General features: G+C 46.4%; 1 protein-coding gene and 1 non-coding gene across 2 annotated transcripts in view; both read left to right on the top strand.

The window, feature by feature from the left end:
• The first annotated feature begins 269 nt into the window (after positions 1–269).
• On the top strand, positions 270–342 carry trnar-acg. The gene has a single exon. It is a non-coding gene; the product is annotated as a tRNA-Arg (tRNA).
• Positions 343–597: 255 nt separating this feature from the next.
• Positions 598–22403, top strand: part of LOC119951977 (sodium- and chloride-dependent neutral and basic amino acid transporter B(0+)-like) — a 206467-nt gene continuing 184661 nt past the window's right edge. The window contains exon 1 of the mRNA XM_038775413.1: positions 598–694. Coding sequence (XP_038631341.1) covers positions 659–694 — 36 coding nt within the window. The 5' untranslated portion in view covers positions 598–658. The remainder of the gene's footprint in view (positions 695–22403) is intronic.

Raw genomic sequence — 22403 nt, 5'->3', positions numbered from 1 at the left:
GCGCCTGTCCGGGGAGGCTGGTACGGGAATCGAACCATGCTGCTGGCCTGCTTGGTCTGCTTTAAAAGCCAGCGATTTAGCCTGGTGAGCTAAACCAGCCCCTGGTTAGTGCACTGTACGCAAAACAATACAGCAATGAATAATGCCAGCAGTGTGGGTTCAATTCCTATACCGACCACCCCGGACAGGCGGCGGAATGTGGCGACTCGGGGCTTTTCACAGTAACTTCACTGAAGCCTACTTGTGACAATAAGCGATTATTTTATGTCGGGTCAGTGGCAAAATGGATAACGTGTCTGACTACGGATCAGAAGATTGCAGGTTCGACTCCTGCTTGACTCGTATTTAGGGGCTGGTTTAGCTCACTGGGCTAAACCACTGGCTTTTAAAGCAGGCCAGCAGCACGGTTCGATTCCCGTACCAGCCTCCCCGGACAGGCGCCGGAATGTGACGACTAGGGGCTTTTCATAGCAACTTCATTGGAGCCTACTCCTGACAATCAGCGATTTTCATTTCATTTTTAATTTCAAATCAATTTGCAGTTGAAATGCCTGCCCTCAGTGGGCGGTCCCAGCCTGGCCGCGTCATAAGGGGGCGGGGCTAGTCTCGCGCCGGCGCACGTGCAGACATTTCTGCTGCGGAGGCCCCCGGCTGAGGAATGGAGTGGAAATTTCGCCGCTTTTTCCGAGTGCAAGTAAGTGCGCCCTTTTCCCCTCCCTCCCTCCCTTTCGGAATCGGCGGGCCCCTGGCTCCCCACCGGCCGGCCAGGCTTTCGGGGGCAGTCTCTAACGTTTTTTTTGCGCACTAAGTGGCATTGCCCCCCCCCCCCGCCCCATGCATTTTGAAATGGTGGCGGTTGAAGCCGTGAATTGACGACGCGAGAGCCCAAAGGACCCTAGAAGGAATAAAGACAACAAGTTCAAACCGAATGTGAAGTTTCCCGGGGTAAACATATTTCAAGGATACCCGGTCTATTGTCAATATTAAATTGAAATGTTTGCCTCAATTGACGAACTGAAAATCAACCGCATTCCACGGCAATGTCTTCCTGACGCCTCTGAAAGAACGAATGAATGCTCACCTCCCCGCCGACCAGAGTTTACTTCAATTCCTCGAACCTACTTACTGTTGTTTATATTCACTGAGTAGGAACCTCCTGGAGATTGATGGAGAGAAAAAGTTATTCACAGCCTGAAGAAGTCAAATGGATTCAAAACTCTTGTTTCTCTTTCCTCCGATGCTGCCAGACCTGCTGAGTTTATTGAGCATTTCCTGATTTTATTATAAAATTAGATGTCTGGCTGTGAAGGTGAAAAGTGCTTTATTTAAAGAAGTTACCTGCAGTACCGTTCAATATTAAAAATAACATTAGTAACTAAAATACACACAGTGCAGAAGGAGGCCATTTGGCACATCGAGTCTGCACTGACCCACTTAAGCCCTCATGTCCACCCTATCCCTGTAATCCAATAGGCCCATCTAACCTTTTGGACACTAAGCAATTTAGCATGGCCAATCCATCCAATCTGCATGTTCCTGGACCATGGGAGGAAACCCACGCAGAAACTGGGAGAATGCACAGACAGCGACCCAGCGGGGATTTGAACCTGGGACCCCGGAAACAGATTCTGCTGATGAAATGAAAATCGCTTATTATCACAAGTAGGCTTCAAATGAAGTTATTGTGAGAAGCACCTAGTCATCACATTCCAGTGCCTGTTCGGGGAGGCCGGTACGGGAATTGAACCTTACTGCTGGCCTGTCTTGGTCTGCTTTCAAAGCCAGTGATTTAGCCCTGTGCTAAACCAGCCCCTCGGTGTACAAGCTGCAGAGGGTATTTGTGTAAGTAAGCACATCTTGCTTCCTTTCTCCCCCCCCCCCACCCTCATTTCCCTGCATATGAACCACCATCATGCCTTTCAGATACACAAGAAAAGCGATTTAGACAATGTTGGGAGAGCAAGAGCTGGCAGAGGAACGAGACACAAAGGAAAAAGAAGCAGCATCACTTGCTCTAACATTCACAATGTCCAGCTCCGGTACTGGCAATATGTGCACTTACAGAGTAGTATCGAAGTGGAGACTACACATGGTGAGTTACTTGCCATGCACATGCTGAAATCAGCCTGTGGAGAGGTATATGGAAAGGATAAGATACCCTGAGTGGGCAAACGTGAACTCTGCTGCAGTGAACGTCAATGGGGTAGGATACAAAAAATGGTGATTGGTACGCATACTGAAAGTCTAGATACATTGCTAGAGCCTGCAGTCAAGTAGTCATAGACTTTGGGTCCAACTTGTGCAGAGGGTTTTTTGCAGAGTTTTAAGCCCATTCTTTCCAGTCCGGAAGTGATGGCCAGCTCCAGAGGTGCCAACCGTCTTGTGGCTGATGTCTCCGATGACTTTTTTTTCCTCCTCCTCCATATCATCCCCTCTTCCTCCTGAATTGGTAAGGGTTGCATGTTCATGATGGAGAGGTTGTGCAAGGTGCTGAAGAACTGCACAAGCTGGAACACCTTTAGTTGTGGGAGGAGACCTGAGTAAGACTTGAGCAAATAATGTTTCACACTTACCACAAAAACATGCAGAGCAGGGATCGACGGGGTTCCAACACGTTTTTAGTTGGAGGAAGTGCATATAAGTCAAAGAATAATGCTGAACAAGTGTAGTCATGCAAAGGTGTTGTGCTAGATGGAGTTGGGTGCAGTCTCTGTTCAAAAGAAGCAGTCCCATTTCAACCATTGAGCGCTCAGTTCTCAACCCTCTACACTGTTCCAATGGAGCTCAACATAAGCTCCAGAAATTGCATCTTCTCTTTTAATTGAGCATAGTGCAGCCTTCAGTGAATTCAACATTTTCATACCAAACACTTCCTTCCATTTTTTTTTCCAGACCTAACCTCAAGCCTGATCTTGGTTTCTTTGTTTGTCCCATTACTATCTTCTTTTTCCTGGCACCATCACCCTTTTTGTCATTTAGGGCGCAATTTAATTGGAAAATTACTAAATGTCATAATGGACATGACTTCCAGGTACTTCCCGATGGCCGAGCTGGCGAGACCGCGGCCTATATTTCACGGCACTTGCTGCTGGAAATGATCCCCAGAAGCTTCAGGGTGGAACTGGCTGTCTTCGCCCTGACCGTACGCACCAACTCCCCACTAACAAGGGGGAGTTGCTCATAAACCTCACCTCCCAGGTCACAAAGCAAAAGCCCCCAATGTAGACCACGTCCAGGTAATTGTGTGTGGAGGACAGGATTCAGATTTTGGCATAAAGCTGAGGAGCACCAGTGCTTTCCTCTCAGCAAGTTATCATCACTCACCTGCCTTATATATTGACCCGCTGCCAGTGCAGACATGGTCCCATCACCCTGGAATGATGTTAGACAGAACTGGGAGAATGGAACAAGGTAGCCAGGAGGGGTATCTGTCTGTGTGTACTGGGGGTGGGAGAAGGAGCGATTAAAGGTGGTAACAGAGGGATGAGCTGACGGATAAGGCCTCATCCTACGAGAAATAAGTGAGGATTAAGGCCTTCCTGGCCCTGGGGAATGCTGGACCCTCGCTGCTGCTTACCCTCATTACTCTGGTTGCTCCCATTGGTCCTCCCCATGCTCGTTCTCACATGAGGTTGCATGATTCTCCTCCAGGATGTCACCCCACTGGTGTGTCAGGTTGTGGAGGACACAGCAGGTCACCACAAAGCGGGAGACTCTGGGGATACAGTAGTGCACCACCAGAGCGGTCCAGGCATCCAAACCACATTTTAAGCAGTCCAATGCACCACTCAATGGTGTTGTTATATCTGGTCTCTGCATTGGTCCCCAGCCTCCACACTGGCATCATTCAGGACCTCGGCATGTACCTCATTCCCAAGGAGTCAACCCCGTCATTCTGGGATGGTTCTCTGAAGACAGCGGGGATCTCCAAATGTCTCGGGGTGTAGCGGTCCTGCCCGCTCCCTGGGAAGCGTGCACATACATGCATAATCCAGAGGGTGATCGCCAAGTTAACATTTAGGGAATGGAACCCCTTCCTGTTAATAAAGGGCACTCGCATGCCCTGGTGTGCTCAAGGAGACATGTGTGCCATCAGTTACCCCTTGGACCTGGTGCATTTCTGGCGATGGCAAATTCTGCTGCCAAGGCATCATGATGGGCTTGGTACAGCTCAAAGTTACCAGTCATCAGACTTCGCGGATGCACTTGTGGGCTGTAGCTTGGGAAATGCCACACAGGTCTCTGCTTGAGTCTTGGAATTAACCCGTTGCATAAAATGTGCAGAGCTGTGGTGACCTTCATGACGACTGGGAGTGGGTGTTGTCCTACTCCATGGGGTGCCAAGCCTGCAAAGCCATGACACAGGTGCTGCACAGTCTCCTTGTTGAGATCAAGACATGACACATGTAGCCAGTGACGCCTGTCCACCTTGGGAAAACGGCAGCACAACTGCTGCCCTCCTGAGTCCCTTGAAACTAGTCCCTGCTGAGTATTTAAACTAGCTGCTTAGCGGATTCGAGTCTTTTTGGCGGGAATTCAGCTGTTGGAGTGGGCGGAGCTATAGAGTCGCGCGGTGAGTATTTAAACTAGCTGCTTAAACAGCGGCCACAGGGTCTTTGGGGATAAATTTGAAGTGACATCATAGCAAAGCAGTGACCTGATTGGCTGGTAAGGAAAGTGCTCCAATTAGCAGTAGCTGGGAGAAATGTAACTCTTCATGTGTTGGTAAGTATTGTGATTGGTAAGTAAAATCTTTATTCCTTTCACTTATTCATTATTTGATATATTTGTAATTAGTTAAGATAAAGTGTAGAAATGGCAGGAGATCCCAGACCCGTGCTATGCCCCTTGTGCTCAGTGTGGGAGTTCAGGGACGCGGCCGATGCCTCTGACTCCTTCATGTGCGGGAAGTGTGTCCAGCTGAAGCTCCTGTTAGACCGCATGACGGCTCTGGAGCTGCGGATAGACTCACTTTGGAGCATCTGCGATGCTGAGGAGGTCGTGGATAGCACGTTCAGTGAATTGGTCGCACCGCAGATCAGGATTGATGAGGGAGACAGGGAATGGGTCACCAAAAGGCCAAAAAAGAGCAGGGAGGCAGTGCAGGTGTCCCCTGCGGTCATCCCCCACCAAAACAGGTATACAGTTTTGGATACTGTTGGGTGAGATGACTCACCAGGGGAAGGCAGCAGTAGCCAGGCTCATGGCACCGTGGCTGGCTCTGCTGCACAGAAGGGTGGGAAAATGACTGGCAGGGCTATAGTGATAGGGGATTCAATCGTAAGGGGAGTAGACAGGCTGTCTACTGTGGTCAAAATCCCAAATGGTATGTTGCCTCCCGGGTGCACGGGTCAGGGATGTCTCCGATCGGCTGCAGGACATGCTGAAGGGGGAGGGTGAACATCCAGTTGTCGTGGTGCATATAGGCACCAACCATATAGGTAAAAAATGGGATGAGGTCCTACAATCAGAATTTAGGGAGTTAGGAGATAAGTTTAAAAAGCAGGACCTCAAAGGTAGTAATCTCAGGATTGCTAACAGTGCCATGAGACAGTCAGAGTAGAAATTCAAGAATAGTCAGAATGAATACTTGGCTTGAAAGATGGTGCAGGAGGGAGGGACATTGGAACCGGTTCTGGGGGTGGTGGGACCATTACAAATCGGATGGTCTACTCCTGGGCAGGACTAGAACCAATGTCCTTGGGGGTGCTTTTGCTTACACTTGGGGAGGCTTTGAACCCATGTGGCAGGGGTATGGGAACCAGATTAGGAAGTTAGAGGTCAGTAAAGAGGCAGCAACTAAAGCCAGTAAGGTACTAGATAATAAACTCATTGTGACTAAGGGGAAGGGTAGACAGGGAAGAGATGATGACCGCAAAGGGACAGATGATCTGAGGTGTATTTGTTTTAATGCGAGAAGTGTAGCAGGTAAGGCAGATGAATTTAGGGCTTGGATTAGTACCTGGGAATATGATGTTTTGGTATTACTGAGACTTGGTTGAGGGAAGGGCAAGATTGGCAACTAAATATCCCAGGGTACAGATGCTTCAGGAAGGATAGAGAGGGAGGTAAAAGGGGTGGAGGAGTTGCATTACTGGTCAGAGATGATATCACAGCTGGGATTAAGGGTTTGAGCAATGAGGTAATATGGGTAGGGCTAAGAAATAGGAAGGGTGCAGTAACATTGTTGGCACTTTACTACAGGCCTCCCAAAAGCGAGTGTGAAGTAGAGGTACAAATATGTAGACAGATTATAGAAAAATATAGGAGCAATAGGGTCGTTGTGATGGGAGATTTTAACTTCCCCAAACATTGAATGGGACTCATGTAGTGTTGGAGGTGTGGATGGAGCAGAATTTGTAAAGAGCATCCAGGAGAGCTTTTTAGAGCAGTATGTAAATAGTCCAACTTGGGAAGGGGCCATACTTTACCTGGTATTGGGGAATGATCCCGGCCAGGTGGTTGAAGTTTCAGTTGGTGATTGCTTTGGGAATAGCGATCACAATTCTGTAATTTTTAGAATATTCATGGACAAAAACGAGAGTGGTCCTAAAGGAAGAGTGCTAAATTGGTGAAAGGCCAAGTATAACAAAATTCAGCAGGAGCTAGGGAATGTGGATTGGAAGCAGCTGTTTAAGGGTAAATCCACATTTGAAATGTGGGAGTCTTTTCAGGAAAGATTGATGAGAGTGCAGGAAAGACATGTCCCTGTGAAAATGAGAGATAGAAATGGCAAGATTAGGGAACCATGGATGACGGGTGGAATTGAGAGACTAGCTAAAAGGAAAAAGGAAGCATTACACAAGATCTAGGTGACTTAAAACTGATGAAGCTTTGGAGGAACATCGGGAAAGTAGGACAAATCTCAAACGTGCAATAAAAAGGGGTAAAACGGGTCATGAAATATCTTTGGCTAACAGGGTTAAGGAAAATCCCAAAGCCTTTTATTCGTATATAAGGAGCAAGAGGGTAACTAGAGAAATGATTGGCCCACTCAAAGACAAAAGAGGGAATTTATACGTGGAGTCGGAGGAAATGGGTGAGATTCTTAATGAGTACTTTGCATCGGTATTCACCAAGGAGAGGGACATGACGGATGTTGAGGTTAAGGATGGATGTATAAATACTCTAGGTCAAGTCGGTATAAGGAAGGGAGACGTTTCGGGTATTCTAAAAGGCATTAAGGTGGACAGGTCCCCAGGTCCGATGGGATCTATCCCAGGTTTCTGAGGGAAGCGAGGGACGAAATAGCTGGGGCCTTAACGTTATCTTTGCAGCATCCTTGAGCACGGGTGAGGTCCCGGAGGACTGGAGAATTGCTAATGCTGTTCCTTTGTTTAAGAAGGGTAGCAGAGATAATCCAGGGAATAATAGATCTGTGGGCTTGACGTCAGTGGTAGACAAACTGTTGGAGAAGATACTGAGGGATAGGATCTATTCACATTTGGAAGAAAATAGATTTATCAGTGATAGGCAGCATGGTTTTGTGCAGGAAAGGTCATGTCTTGCAAACCTAATAGAATTCTTTGAGGAAGTGACATTGAGGGAAGGGCTGTAGATATCACATACATGGACTTCAGTAAGGCATTTGATAAAGTTTCCCATGGCAGGTTGATGTAAAAAGTGAAGTCGCACGGAGTTCAGGGTGTACTAGCTAGATGGATAAAGAACTGGCTGGGCAACAGGAGACAGAGAGTAGTGGTGGCAGGGAGTGTCTCAAAATGGAGAAAGGTGACTAGTGGTGTTCCACAGGGATCCGTGCTCAGACCACTGTTATGATGTACATAAATTATCTGGACGAAGGTATAGGTGGTTTGATTAGCAAGTTTGCAGGTGATACTAAGATTGGTGGAGTTTCAGATAGCGAGGGGGACTGTCAGAGAATATACAGCAAAATATAGATAGATTGGAGAGTTGGGCAGAGAAATGGCAGATGGAGTTCAATCCAGGCAAATGCGAGGTGATGCATTTTGGAAGATCCAATTCAAGAGCGGACTATATGGTCAATGGAAGAGTCCTGGGAAAATTGATGTACAGAGAGATCTGGCAGTTCAGGTCCATTGTACCCTGAAGGTGTCAACGCAAATACAGTGGTCAAGAAGACATGCAGCATGCTTGCGTTCATCGGACGGGGTATTGAGTACAAGAGTCGGCAGGTCATGTTACAGTTGTATCGGACTTTGGTTAGGCCACATTTGGAATACTGCGTGCCGTTCTGGTTACCAGAAGCATGTGGATGCTTTAGAGAGGGTGCAGAGGAGGTTCACCAGGATGTTGTCTGGTATGGAGGGTGCTAGCTATGAAGAAAGGTTGAGTAAATTAGGATTGTTTTCGTTGGAAAGACTGAGGTTTGAGGGGGAACCTGATTGAGGTCTACAAATTGAGAGGTATGGACAGGGTGGATAGCAACAAGCTTTTTCCAAGAGTGGGGGTGTCAATTGCAAGGGGTCACGATTTCAAGGTGAGAGGGAGTAAATTTAAGGGAGATGTGCGTGGACATTTTTTTTAATGCAGCGGGTGGTGGGTGCCTGGAACGCTTTGCCAGCGGAGGTGGTAGAGGTGGGCATGATAGCATCAATTAAGATGCATCTGGACAGATATATGAACGGGCGGGGAACAGAGCGAAGTAGATCCTTGGAAAATAGGCGACAGGTTTAGGTAAAGGATCTGGATCGGCGCAGGCTGGGAGGGCCTGTTCCTGTGCTGTAATTTTCTTTCTTTGTATTTAACCTCATGAGCTGCTGGGCCTGTAGCATGTAAGCAGCTCCCTGCACATGGGGTGCTGCTGTGAGCCTGTGTCGATGCTCCAGCATCTGGCTGCCACCAGCCCCATAAGAGCTGCTGCTGCGGGGACTGACAACACCATCCATTTGGTTGTCTAAGGAATTAGAGGAGAGGGGCTGACAATCAGTAAAGGACACACCCCAGGGCCCTCAAATCTCTCGAGGCTCCTCCACCTTTACGTGTCCCTCCTCTCATCGTGCCATCCACCAAACCAGTTGTGGTGGAGGACCCCGCCGTGCATACTCATGCCCGGCAGCCTCCGGAGCCCCTAGACCCAGACCTCTTCTGGGAAAACCCTGGGACTGTGCTCTGGTATCCTCCCCGAACCACTGGCCCTTTGGTTGTGGGGATATCCCCAGTGCTGAAGCCAACCGTTGGGTATTTGATTGTTAGTTTTTGCCTCTGGTGTCCACATCCCCAGGGTTCAGGCCCAGCCTTCTCAATTTGATGTGGAATGCTCTGCAATGAAACTCATCTGAGACGTGGCACCTGCACCCATGAGAATGCTCGAGCTCTCTTGAAGCCCAACCAATTAAATTAATTAAGGGACAAATCAAAAGGGGCCACTCCTGATAGGGGCACTGTCCAAATTAAAACATTGATCAATGAAACTTCAAAATGTGAGCAAAAGGATCTGAAAAACACCCGAGACCCTGCGGTGCCCACGGGCTTGGAATGCCTTGGAAGAACACCACATGCACTCTCTTCAGGGACACCTGGTCAATGAAGACCCAGAAGAGAGGCAAACAGTTGGGTTGGATGACCCCTTTGATCGCTCGCTGCCTGGACCAATTAATGGCAAGTTTCGCCAAGCCCTGGAGCAGTGTTAATGAGGTGGTCCTCATCTTTCCCTGCCCCTCTCCATCCACCCCGTGTGCCGATAGAGCAGGAGCATGGGACTGAAGTGAAAACAAAACTTTAATAAAAGGTTTGATAAACTGAAAAGGGGTTTAGCCTAAAACGTTTAACTTTGAGGTCATGGATTGCATCAGCCATGAACTGGACACTGGCTGCTGCTGGATGTGCCAACTCATGTGGTGTCATCCAGCCCACTCTGCCATCCATCATATCCCCAATCCTGGTCACTCCGGCAGCCACAGCCCTCTGCTCCGCCAGCCACTTGCTGGTACTGGTGGAGGTGCAGATGTTTGAGCAGTGGCTCCCTGACAACAGCCACGACTCCTAACTGGGTATGCTGTGGCACGAGACGACCATGTTTCAGACTTTGAGAAGGTCCTGGTAAAAGGTGAGCAGCACCTGCAGGGAGTAACGAAGACCCCTTGGGTTGTAGTTCAGGCTGTGCACCTGGCGGAAGAAATATCTCGCCAGGGCACACCATCGGTACCTCTACTTGAGCCTCCTTCACAATGAAGGGACCGAGGATGAAAGGTTGTCACATCTATGAAGGCACACCAACACCTATATGCTCTCCTTCAGCAGCAGATTCAGACCCTCAGCAGTGACCCAGTACAGTCTTGTCCCAGAAGTGTATGAGAATTCTCTGGCGGTTTCATCAGGGGGAGGAGTCAAAATAACCAGCGTGTACCACAACATTGAGGCAACCAGCTGGCTTATGACGAGATTATCATAGAATTTACAGTGCAAAAGAAGGCCATTCAGCCCATCGAGTCTGCACCGGCTCTTGGTCAGAGCACCCTACCCAAGGTCAACACCTCCACCCTATCCCCATAACCCAGTAACCCCACCCAACATGAAGGGCAATTTTGGACACTAATTTTATCATGGCCAATCCACCTAACTTGCACATCTTTGGACTGTGGGAGGAAACCGGAGCACCCGGAGGAAACCCACGCACACACGGGGAGGATGTGCAGACTCCGCACAGACAGTGACCCAAGCCGGAATCGAACCTGGGACCCTGGAGCTGAGAAGCAATTTTGCTATCCACGATGCTACCGAGATCTCGACCATTCTAAGACGGCAGTCCTGTCCAGCATCCCAAGCGATGGTGACTTTGGCCTCCAGCTACTGTCAGTTCGCCGGCCAGGATTCCTCAGCCAAGCAAAGATGAACTCCCAAGTAGAGGATGCTGGTCCTGTTCCAAGTATGAAGCTCCTCTGGTAGAGACTCCATTTGCCAAGGTCTGACCAGGGGTCTGGAGCATTTGCCCAGTTGATCCTGTCAGAGGTCACAGCAGTGTACACAGCCTGGCAGTCACGCCTCCTACGCAGGTCTGCTGTGAACATTAGGAGCACGTCATCAGCATAGGCTGAAAGCCACGGATGCCTGGCCCGTGTAGTCCCGCCAACCTCCCTTCGCAGGAAAGGCTCCATGCAGATTGAATAAAGTTGGCCAGACATGGGACAGCCCTGGCGCACTCCACTCACAAAGTGAGGGGGCACTGTCAGGGACCCATTTACCTTAATGAAACACTGTGGCACTGTACAGGTGACAGTGCGTTCTGAACCCAAATGTTTGCAGCGTTCCGCATAAGTATTCGTGATCCACCCTGTCAAACGCTTCCTGATCAAGTGACAGGAAGGCACTCTACTGGGATTAGTGAATCAGGTCAGGTGAATTTTATCATGAATGGTCTGGCCGGGACCATGTATGACTGGTCAGGGTGGATCATGTCATCCAGCACAGTGCCAAGGCGTAAAGATACATATGTCCTTTGTGATGATTTTATAATCCATGAAGCGGAGGGAGACTGGTTGTCAGTTTTTAAGTAGGTGGAAGGCAGAGCTCCAGCTTCTTGAATAGCAGGGTAATGGTTACCCTGCGCCATGAAAGAGGTATCTCGCTGGCCGTGAGACTTTCCCCCAGGTCCCCCATGCAGCTTTGAAAAGCTCCACAGTCAGCCTGATCAGCACCAAAGTCTGGCCCCTGGAGAGACTGTCGAGGTTACAGATCAGGTACTCTCCCAAAACCGCTAAGCAAATCACTGGACTGATCCCGAGAAACTGCCCTCCAGATCCGAGGTGAAGGATCCATCATCAGTCAGTAACGTTAGGAACTGCTGACAGATCCCACACCTTTTTTACCGGGAGTAGAAGAAGGGGGAGTTGAGATCCATGTCTGTGAGGAGCTGGATCCTCGATCGCTATATGTACTGGAAGAACTGAAGATGGATGGAAGTAACCAGTCTACCAACCTTCCATTGTTCTTCCTCTCCAGCTAGATGTTGCATCAGCTTCCTGTTTTTAGCAGGCTGGGAGGCCTTTGCAATTGATAAGGCAACAAAACAGTCCCAGCTCCTCCTTCCTTCCTCTTCTTAAGCTGCAGATGTTGCTGCTGATGCAGTCAGTGTTAAAGCTGGTCCCAGGCTCAAGTCTATGCCCAGGGACTCGTCTGCAGTCTAAGCTTGCCTCACTGTCCCTCCAGCAGCTCCACGTAGTAGACTCAGTAGTGGAGAAATAGAAAAATTGGTCTTGCACAGAGCAGCCAGAGGGGAGAGAGAGAGCTCCCCTCCCTTTCTCCCACCCAGGCAGCAGGTCGTCTCTCCTTCTTTTCTTCAGTCTCCAGAAGCAAAGAAGCAGCAGCAATCAAACGCACAGCCTCCAGGTAGTTGCAGCTACAAGCAGTAAATACAACCTATACCACCACTTGAGAATATTTTGTTTGTGAAACTGTCAACAATGCCTTTATACAAAAAAAGATAAAAACAGACAACACTATACTTGATATATCATATTAACCAGCACCATTCCATACAAGGCACCTTTTCGCTGCAGAGTATCGGTACAAACATAAAGCTACAACAATTAATTTAGACAAAGAAAACCACTAATGTTAATTTGCACAGAGCACCAAATACACGTTAAAACAGTCAACAGCAGGGGAGGTGGTAGCGTAGTGGCATTGTCACTGGACTAGTTACCCAGAGAACCAGGCTAATGTTCTGGGGTCCAGGGTTTGAATCCCAACATGGCAGATGGTGAATTTTGAATTCAATACAAATCTGGAATTAAAAGCCTGATGCTGAGTATGAAACTTTTTCCAATTGTAAAAACCCATCTGGTTTACTAATGTCCTTCAGAGAAGGAAATCTGCCATCATTACCGGTCTGGCCTACACGTGACTGCAGACCCACACAGCGATGTGTTGACTCTTAACTGCCCCAGCAAGCCACTCAGTTCAAGGTCAATTAGGGATGGGCAACAAATGTTGGTCCAGCTAGCGATGCCCACATCCTATGAACGAATAAAAAAAGTGCAATGAAGTAACCAGATCCAAAGCAACCTGCTGCGCCCTTCCCCTCCCGCAGTCCCAGCTGTAGTCTCTTGGAGCAGAGAGTAAAAATACACCGGAAAGTTACACGGTTGTAAAGCATGATGGAAGAACGAACGTTTGATAAGGTTCCCCACGGTCGGCTATTGCAGAAAATACGGAGGCTGGGGATTGAGGGTGATTTAGAGATGTGGATCAGAAATTGGCTAGTTGAAAGAAGACAGAGAGTGGTAGTTGATGGGAAATGTTCAGAATGGAGTTCAGTTACGAGTGGTGTACCACAAGGATCTGTTCTGGGGCCGTTGCTGTTTGTCATTTTTATAAATGACCTAGAGGAGGGTGCAGAAGGATGGGTGAGTAAATTTGCAGACGACACTAAAGTCGGTGGAGTTGTGGACAGTGCGGAAGGATGTTGCAGGTTACAGAGTGACGTAGATAAGCTGCAGAGCTGGGCTGAGAGGTGGCAAATGGAGTTTAATGTGGAGAAGTGTGAGGTGATTCGCTTTGGAAAGAATAACAGGAATGCGGAATATTTGGCTAATGGTAATATTCTTGGTAGTGTGGATGAGCAGAGGGATCTCGGTGTCCATGTACATAGATCCCTGAAAGTTGCCACCCAGGTTGATATGGTTGTGAAGAAGGCCTATGGTGTGTTGGCCTTTATTGGTAGAGGGATTGAGTTCCGGAGCCATGAGGTCATGTTGCAGTTGTACAAAACTCTAGTACGGCCGCATTTGGAGTATTGCGTACAGTTCTGGTCGCCTCATTATAGGAAGGACGTGGAAGCCTTGGAAAGGGTGCAGAGGAGATTTACCAGGATGTTGCCTGGTATGGAGGGAAAATCTTATGAGGAAAGGCTGATGGACTTGAGGTTGTTTTCGTTAGAGAGAAGAAGGTTAAGAGGTGACTTAATAGAGGCATACAAAATGATCAGAGGGTTAGATAGGGTGGACAGCGAGAGCCTTCTCCCGCGGATGGAGGTGGCTAGCACGAGGGGACATAGCCTTAAATTGAGGGGTAATAGATATAGGACAGAGGTCAGAGGTGGGTTTTTTACGCAAAGAGTGGTGAGGCTGTGGAATGCCCTACCTGCAACAGTAGTGAACTCGCCAACATTGAGGGCATTTAAAAGTTTATTGGATAAGCATATGGATGATAAGGGCATAGTGTAGGTTAGATGGCCTTTAGTTTTTTTTCCATGTCGGTGCAACATCGAGGGCCGAAGGGCCTGTACTGCGCTGTATCGTTCTATGTTCTATGTTCTATGAAAGAGTACTCTTTTTTTCCCCCTCTCCAGCAGTGGTGACGGCTTCCGTCAACCAGTCCACATAAGCAAGAGGGCTGCAGCAGGCAACAGCCAACTGTTGGATAGTCAACAGTACAATAGCTCCTTCCCACAGTTCCACCTTCCACCACACCTGTTCCCGCAGTTCGAGCAGTAGACCCGCATTAGTGGAAGGTTGCTCAAAGGTAGTGTGACACACTGGAAAAGGCTCACCAACAGAGCACGGCAGAAGAGCAAAAGAACACCTTTGCCTTGGTCCCAAGCTACAGAAGCAAGAGGGGAGGCATCAGACAAGTACACGGCCTCCAGGCATTATATAGTAATCCACGACTGTACAACAGCAAATGCAGGGCCTCCGGACATTAAACATGAACAGTCAACTGTACAACAAACTCACCAGCAATCCACCAAAGCATTTCTGCAAGTTTCTCAATTGAATGTGGCTACCACCCTTCCCCTCCATAAGCACCGGCAGCAGAGAACAGTGTGGCAGCAAACAAACATACTGCTTCCGGACATTATACATATCTTGGTGCCTTTATTGTAGTGTTGACTGTTCAATGTTTAATATAATTGTGTCTCCATTGTTTCTATGTATCCGCAGTTCCCCAGTTTTTACTTTCCCACCCCGTGGTTTTTTTTAATTAATGTGTTTTTTTATTTATGCAGTTTTTGTTTTTGTAATCTCTTTTTGATTTCCCTTTGTGTATACCTGTAAATATACCATGTACAAAAAAAGCAATAAAAACTATTTAAAAAAAAAGAAAGTCACACTGATGCAGAGCACAGCGGAAGAGTGAGACGGCAGCCCTTCCACCTCTCCAGCACTGGCAGTGGCTACTCCAGGCCTCCAAATCAAAAGAGGCTACTGCAGCCAATCACACGGCCTTCAGGCATTAAACAATTGACACTGCAATAGCAAACGCACGCTTCCAGATTTTAAACAGTCAACCGCACAATAAAGCCACCAATCTGCAAAAGCGTTTCTTCAATACCTTCAGCAAATGGCATCATCAAATTGGCACGCCACCCCTTTCCCCTCTCCAGCACTGGTAGTGATCATTGTATTTCCTTTCCATTCACTCCAGGCCACAGAAAAAGAGGCAACAGAAGACAGACACCATTTCTGGACAGCAAACATGAAACGGTGAAACGTCCAATAAAGTCTCCAGTAATCTGCAAAAGCATTTCCTCGGTACCTTCAACAAATTATGTAGTTCAATCGGCCCACCTTTCGGGCTCCTTTCCCCTCTCCAGCACTGATGGGTATCATCTACTTCCTCCCTTTCCAGGCAGCAGGCCACAGAAGCAAAAGAGGTGGCAGCAGACAGACACACGGGTGTCAAAGCAGTCAACAGTGCAATAAAGTCACCAGCAACTTGCAAAGAAGTTCTCCAATATCTTCAGCACCTACAACAGCATTTTGGTCACTCCATTCTCTTTTCCCCTCCCGCAGCTCCCAGCAGTAAACTCAATGGTAGGATTAATCATAACCAGAAAGTTACACAAACAAAACACAGCAGAAAAGTGCAATAGCTCCCCTTCAGAGTGGTAGTAGACCCGCTGACATCTTCCATTTGCTTTATTTCAGGCACAAAAGCAAAAGATGCAACAGGAAACAAATATTAGGCCTTTGGCATTTTGCAGCCAAGAGTAGGAGCAAACAGCACACAACCTGAAGCTACTTGAGAATATTTTGTATATTAAACGGTCAAATGAAAAAATAATAACAAACAACTTAACAGTGATCCTATCACATTAACCGACAAGAAAAGGCATCGTACTGTAATATGACACCTTTTCGATACAGAATTTCGGTTTAAACACGCTACTACAGTGTATTTATACAAAGAAGACTAAATGTGCGTTAAACATCAAGTACGATGAAGTTACCAACATCGTAATTAACCCGCCACACTCCTCCTACAACTACTAGTGGCAGACTCCAATCAGGGGAAAGTTGCTTAAGGGTAGCGTAACAATACACTGAAAAATCACACTGATGCAGAGCATGGTGGAAGAGCAAGAGAGGACACCTTGCTCTTCTCCAACACTGCCATTAGTTCTGTACTCCAAGCCATAGAAGCCAAAAGGGGCTGCAGCAGACAAATACGCAGCCACCAGACATTAAACAACAGTGCATAGCTTCCGGATATTGAACAGTCAACTACAATAAAGCTATCTGCAAAAATATTTCCTCAGTACCTTCAGTAAATGGCATTGTTGAATCAACCTGCCACCCCACCCACCCCTCTTCAGCTCTGGTAGAATTCATCTTACATCCTTCCCTTCCATGCACTCTAAGCCACAGAAGCAAACAGGTGGCACCAGACAGACACATGGCTTCCAGACAGTAAACATTAAAAAGTCAACAGTACAATAAGGCCACCAGCAATATGCAAAAGCATTCCCTCAATACCTTCAGCGAATGGCATAGTTGAATCGACCAACCATTCCTTTCCCATCCACAGCACTGGTTGGGTCATCTTTCTCCCTTTCCATGCATTCCAGGCATTAGAAACAAAAGAGGCTGCAGCAGACAGATACACAATTCAAACATGGAACAGTCAACAAACATGAAACAGCCACCAACAATCTACAAAAGCGCTATCCTCAATACCTTCGGCAAATGGAACAGTCGAATTAGCCTGCCAGCCCTTCCCCCTCTCCAGTACTGATGGGGCTCATCTTACTTCCTTTCCATGCCCTCCAGGGCACTGTAGCAAATGAGATAGCAGCAGAAAGACACACAGTTTCTTGATATTAAACAGTCAAAATTGCAATAAACTCACCAGCAACTTGCAAAGCAGTCCTTCACTGTCTTCAGCAAGGTGCTCAGTTGAATCAGGCTGCCAAACTACCCTTCACCGCAGGCAGGAGATCATCCGACTTCCTTTCTTTCTCCAGGCCAAAGAAGTAGAAAAAGAGGCAGCAGCAAGCAAACACACGGCTTCCAGGCAATAAACATTGAACAGTCAGCACCAGTAAGTTGCAAGAGCAATTCCTCAATATCTTCAGCTGGTTGCTCAGTTGAATCAGGCCGCCACCCTTTCCCATCTCCAACAATTACAGCACGTCTCCTGACTTTCTCCCCATCCTTGCTCCAGGCCACAGGGGTAGAAGAGGCAGAAGCAAGCAAACACACCCTTCCAAGCATCAAACATGCAATAGTCACCAACAAGCTGCAAAAGCAATTCTTCAAAACCTGCAATAATTACTCAGTTGAATTGGGCTGCCACCCTTCTCCTTCGTCAGTTTCATCTTACTCCCTCACATTCCTTACTGCAGGACACACAAACAAAAGAGGCAGCAACAAATGCACAGCTTCTAGGCAACCACAAGGGCATTTGGGTCGCTCCGCGTCTCTCTTTCCCTCTGATAGTTCCCTGCATCAGACTCTCAAAGGCAGGAATAATCGTAGCGGGAAGTTACACTAACATAGAGCACAACAGAAGGGTGAAAGAACACCCCTTACCCTTCTTCGGACTGGTAGTAAACCTGCTTACATCCTCCCTTTGCCTCATTCCAGATCACAGGAGCAGAAGAGGCAGCAGCAAACAAACACTTGCCCTTCAGGCATTTTGTCACCAAAAGTAGGAGTAAACAGTGCACACAATAAACAGCCATGAGAATATTTTGTTTATTAAATGGTCAACAACACCTTTATACAAACAAGATTAAAAAATCAAATTACTAGTTGGGGGGAGGGTTCAGTCGTATGGAGAATTAAAAAGTTAAAGGAGAAGGTAGAAGTGAAGGTTAATGATGAGGACTTTCAACTAGTTAAAGGAGCTGGGGACTCAGGAAAGGTTAGTAACGTTTCCAGACCATGTAATAGAACCGGAGAATATAGAAGGTGGCAATAATCTAACCTCAGGTAGAACACAAAAGGCGACAGGTATGAGAAGGGAGATGGTCAATGCAGGGTGTTGTAACTAAACCCACGCAGTATACAAAACAAGGTAAATGAGCATGTTCTGCACATTGAAATTGGGCTGTATGATGTGAACATCACAGAGACGTGGCTACAAGGGGATCAGGGCTGGGATCTAAATGTTCAAGAAAAAATGTCCTATCGAAAGGACAGGCAGATGGGCAAAGGGGGTGAGGTTGCATTGTTAGTAAGGAATGAAGTTGAATCAACAGCAAGGAACGATATTGGATCAAAAGGCATAGAATCTCTGTGGAAAGACCCTGATGGGCCCCAAAACAGAAGGGGTTGGTTTGGCACAGTGCTAAATAGCTGGCTTTTAAAGCGACCAAGGCAGGCCAGCAGCGCGGGTTCAATTCCTGTACCAGCCTCCCCAACAGGCGCCAGAATGTGGCGACTAGGGGCTTTTCACAGTAACTTCATTTGAAGCTTACTTGTGACAATAAGCGATTATCATTTCATATGATATGGGGCAGAAAATAAATCAGGAGATAGAAAAGGTATATAAAAAAGACAATATTGTGCAGCATGATGGCGTAGTGGGTCAGCCCTGCAGCCTCACGGCACCGAGGTCCCAGGTTCGATCCCGGCTCTGGGTCATTGTCCGTGTGGAGTTTACACATTCTCCCCGTGTTTGCGTGGGTTTCGTCCCACAACCCAAAGATGTGCTAGGTGGATTGGCCATGATAAATTGTCCCTGAATTGGAAAAAATGAATTGGGTACTCTAAATTTATTTTAAAAAAGGCAATATTACAATAATCATGAGGAACTTCAATATGCAGGTAGGCTGGGAAAATCAGATTGGCAGTGGATCCCAAGGAAAGTAATTTGTGGAATGTCTAAATGTACTTTTTTGGAGCAGCTTGTGACAGAGCCTGCTGAGGAACAGGCAATTCTGGATTTGGTGATTTGTAATAAGGCAGATTTGATTAGAAAACTTAAGGTGAAGGTCAACAATATGATAGAATGTACCCTGTAGTTTGAGTGTGAGAAGCTGGAATCAGATGAAACGGTGTTGCAAATAAATAGGGGTAACTACAAAGACATGAGGGAGAAGCTGGCCAGAGTTGATTGGAAAGGGAGCGTTGCAGGGAAGCTCGTGGAACGGGAATGGCAGGAGCTTTTGGGGATCATTCGCAAGGCACAATAGAAATTCATCCCAAGGAGGAGAAAACATGCTAAAGGGAGAATGAGGCATCCATGGTTGATGAGGGAAGTCAAGGACCGCATAAAAGCAAAAGAAAAAGCATAGAAAGTGACAAGGATTAGTGGGAAGCCGGAAGATTCCCACAAAAAAGGGGGAGAAGATGAAATGTGAGTGTAAGCTAGCTAGTAATATAAAATAAGATCGGGAAAGTTGTTTTTCAATTGTTATGGGCCAGGGTTTAGAGAACCCCAACATGTATCATGGAGTTCACCTGACCCACAACCTTTAATAGATTGTGGTATGGGGAGCACAGGGCCCACTCTACAAGAGTGGTACTTCAGAAACGGACAAGTATATTTTTAAAACAGCAAAACACTGTTTATTCTATGAACTCAAGTTAATGTTTTTAAACAGTGATCATCTTAGCAACCAGGAAATCAAATACACCCCCCTCCCCCCAAACAATACAACACGAAGTAATCTGTAAGCTGTCGTTTTAACACCCAGAAGACCTCAGAAACCTTGAAACAGAAGCACATCAGGTTAAAGTCACTACTGTTATGAGTTTAATTCATCACGATCGATTTATAGTTCTTAGATTACAGAGAGAAATTCATACACCTGGCTGTGACTGTAGCTATCCAGCTCTGAAAACAAAACTAAAACACACCTTGCAGCCTGCTCAAAAACAAAAGTGAAAAGCTGACAGCCCAGCTTCACCGGCTCTCTGATATCACTGCAGTGGTAAACACTCATTGATTAACGGTACTCTCAATACAGATATTTATACACCCCCATTTATAAACTCCTATTCCTTAAAGGTACTCTCACATGACACCTCCCCCTAATACAAAAAATAAACCATCAACTTCAAGATGGTTTCATGTTTCACCTTTTCATCATTTAAGAAATGCACACAGTAAATACACTTTTCCGTTTAAAACAAAAACCGCACACAAACAGGTATAATAATATAGTCCATTTTTTTTTGTTCTTCCTCCAACAGTCCCTTTGAACAAGAAGGTCAATTTCTCTACGCCTCGTCATTTCTCTTTAAAGTCAGATACTTTAGTTCAATCTGATCACAGCGTCCTTTGTAATTCTCCAACACATGCGCATTCATTATCACAGCTTTCGGGCAGTCAAATGCCTGTTGAAAGTCCGCTGTCCATTGAAATTTTCGACGTTTCTTCAGCAAGTCCATCAGTGGAGCAATCACGCTACAAAACCTTTCCACAAATGTTCGATCAAATCCACTCATGCCAAGAAATCGCATTATTTCTCTCGTCTTGAGGGTATCGGAAACTCCTCAAGGAAAGTGACTTGGGCTTTTCCAAATTCACTTTTGGCCACGTTTATCACCAAACCCGCCTCCTGAAGTCGATCGAATAACTCCATTAGATTGGCACAGGTTAACAAATAGATTGAGAGTATGCTTAAAATGGCATAATTGAAGTGGGTTGCAGCCAATGGAGCTCACCCATCAGATCGCCGATGTATACCGCACAATTGGGTAATCCTGCAACGTCTTTGTTAATTAAGCGTTGAACTGTGGCTGGGGTATTTTCATGCCAAATGGCATAACTGAATTGGTATGTACAATCTGGAGTCACAAAAGTTGAAATCTCCTTTGGCCTTTCGGATAAAAGTACCTGCCAGTAAGCTTTAAGTAAATCCAGTTTGGCAATAAAAGCTGATTGTCCCACTTTCTCTATTTTTTAAAATAAATTTAGATTAGCCAATTATTTTTTCCAATTAAGGGGCAATTTAGCGTGGCCAATCCACCTACTCTGCACATTTTTGGGTTGCGGGGGCGAAACCCACGCAGACACGGGGAGAACGTGCAAACTCCACACGGACAGTGACCCAGAGCCGGGATCGAACCTGGGACCTCAGCGCCGTGAGGCGGTTGTGCTAACCACTAGGCCACCGTGCTGCCCTTTGTCCCACTTTCTCAATGCAATCCTCCAAACATGGGATAGGATAAGTGTCCGTTCTTGTAACTGCATTAACCTTTCTATAGTCCACACACAACCATTGGGTACCATCTGGTTTAGGCACCATCACTATGGGTGAGCTCCATTGGCTGCAACCCACTTCAATTATGCAATTTTTAAGCATACTCTCAATCTCTTTGTTAACCTGTGCCAATTTTAAAGGGTTAAGTCTATGGATGTTATTTGATTGGAACAGCATTTCCCACATCTACATCATGTCTAGCCATTTTAGTACTTCCCAGTTTTTCTCTACAAACTTGCCCATGTGATATCAATAACTCTTTCAGGTCAGTTCGTTTTACCTCTGGAAGATAACAACAATTTATCCCAATTTTTAAGAACTTCCTCATTTGGCAATTTGATTTGAGGTATGTCGAAATCACAGTAATCTGGGTTTGGTTAGTCACGTTGAATTAGAATCATTAAAATCTCCGCCTTTTTCTCCTTCCCTTTCAAAGTACCTTTTAAGCATATTCACATGACACACTCGGTGAGTCTTCCTTCTATCTGGTGTTTTTACCACATAATTCACCTCACTTAATTTCCTTTCAATTTGATAAGGTCCACAAAACCTTGCTTTTAAAGGTTTACCTACCACTGGTAACAATACTAAAACTTTATTTTCAATGGCAAAACTACGAACTTTGGATTTCTTGTCCGCTACCTGTTTCATCACATGTTGTGCAACTTTTAAATGCTGTCTGGCCAATTCACCTGCTCCATTGAATCGTTCCCTAAAAGTTGACACTTACTCCAATAATATAATTTCCTATTTCTTCCATATCTAGTAAAGAATTTAAGTAACTCCTCCACAATCTTTTTAGCTGTAATATTACGTACTGGAATGGCCTCTGGAAACCTAGGAGACACATCCATTATCGTCAAAAGATATTGATTCCCACTTTTTGTTTTAGGAAGCCGTCCTACGCAATCAGTTAGGACCCTTGTAAAAGGTTCCTCAAATGCTGGAATTGGTATTAAGGGTGCTGGTTTTATCACTGCTTGAAGTTTGCTATCACTTGACATGTGTGACATGATTGACAAAATTTAACTACATCTTTATGTAG

This window comes from Scyliorhinus canicula, chromosome 17, assembly GCF_902713615.1.
Source record: "Scyliorhinus canicula chromosome 17, sScyCan1.1, whole genome shotgun sequence".
Classification (NCBI taxonomy): Eukaryota; Metazoa; Chordata; class Chondrichthyes; order Carcharhiniformes; family Scyliorhinidae; genus Scyliorhinus; species Scyliorhinus canicula.
The sequence above is the reverse complement of the archived record's forward strand: the minus strand, read 5'-3'. Positions and strand labels throughout refer to the sequence as shown.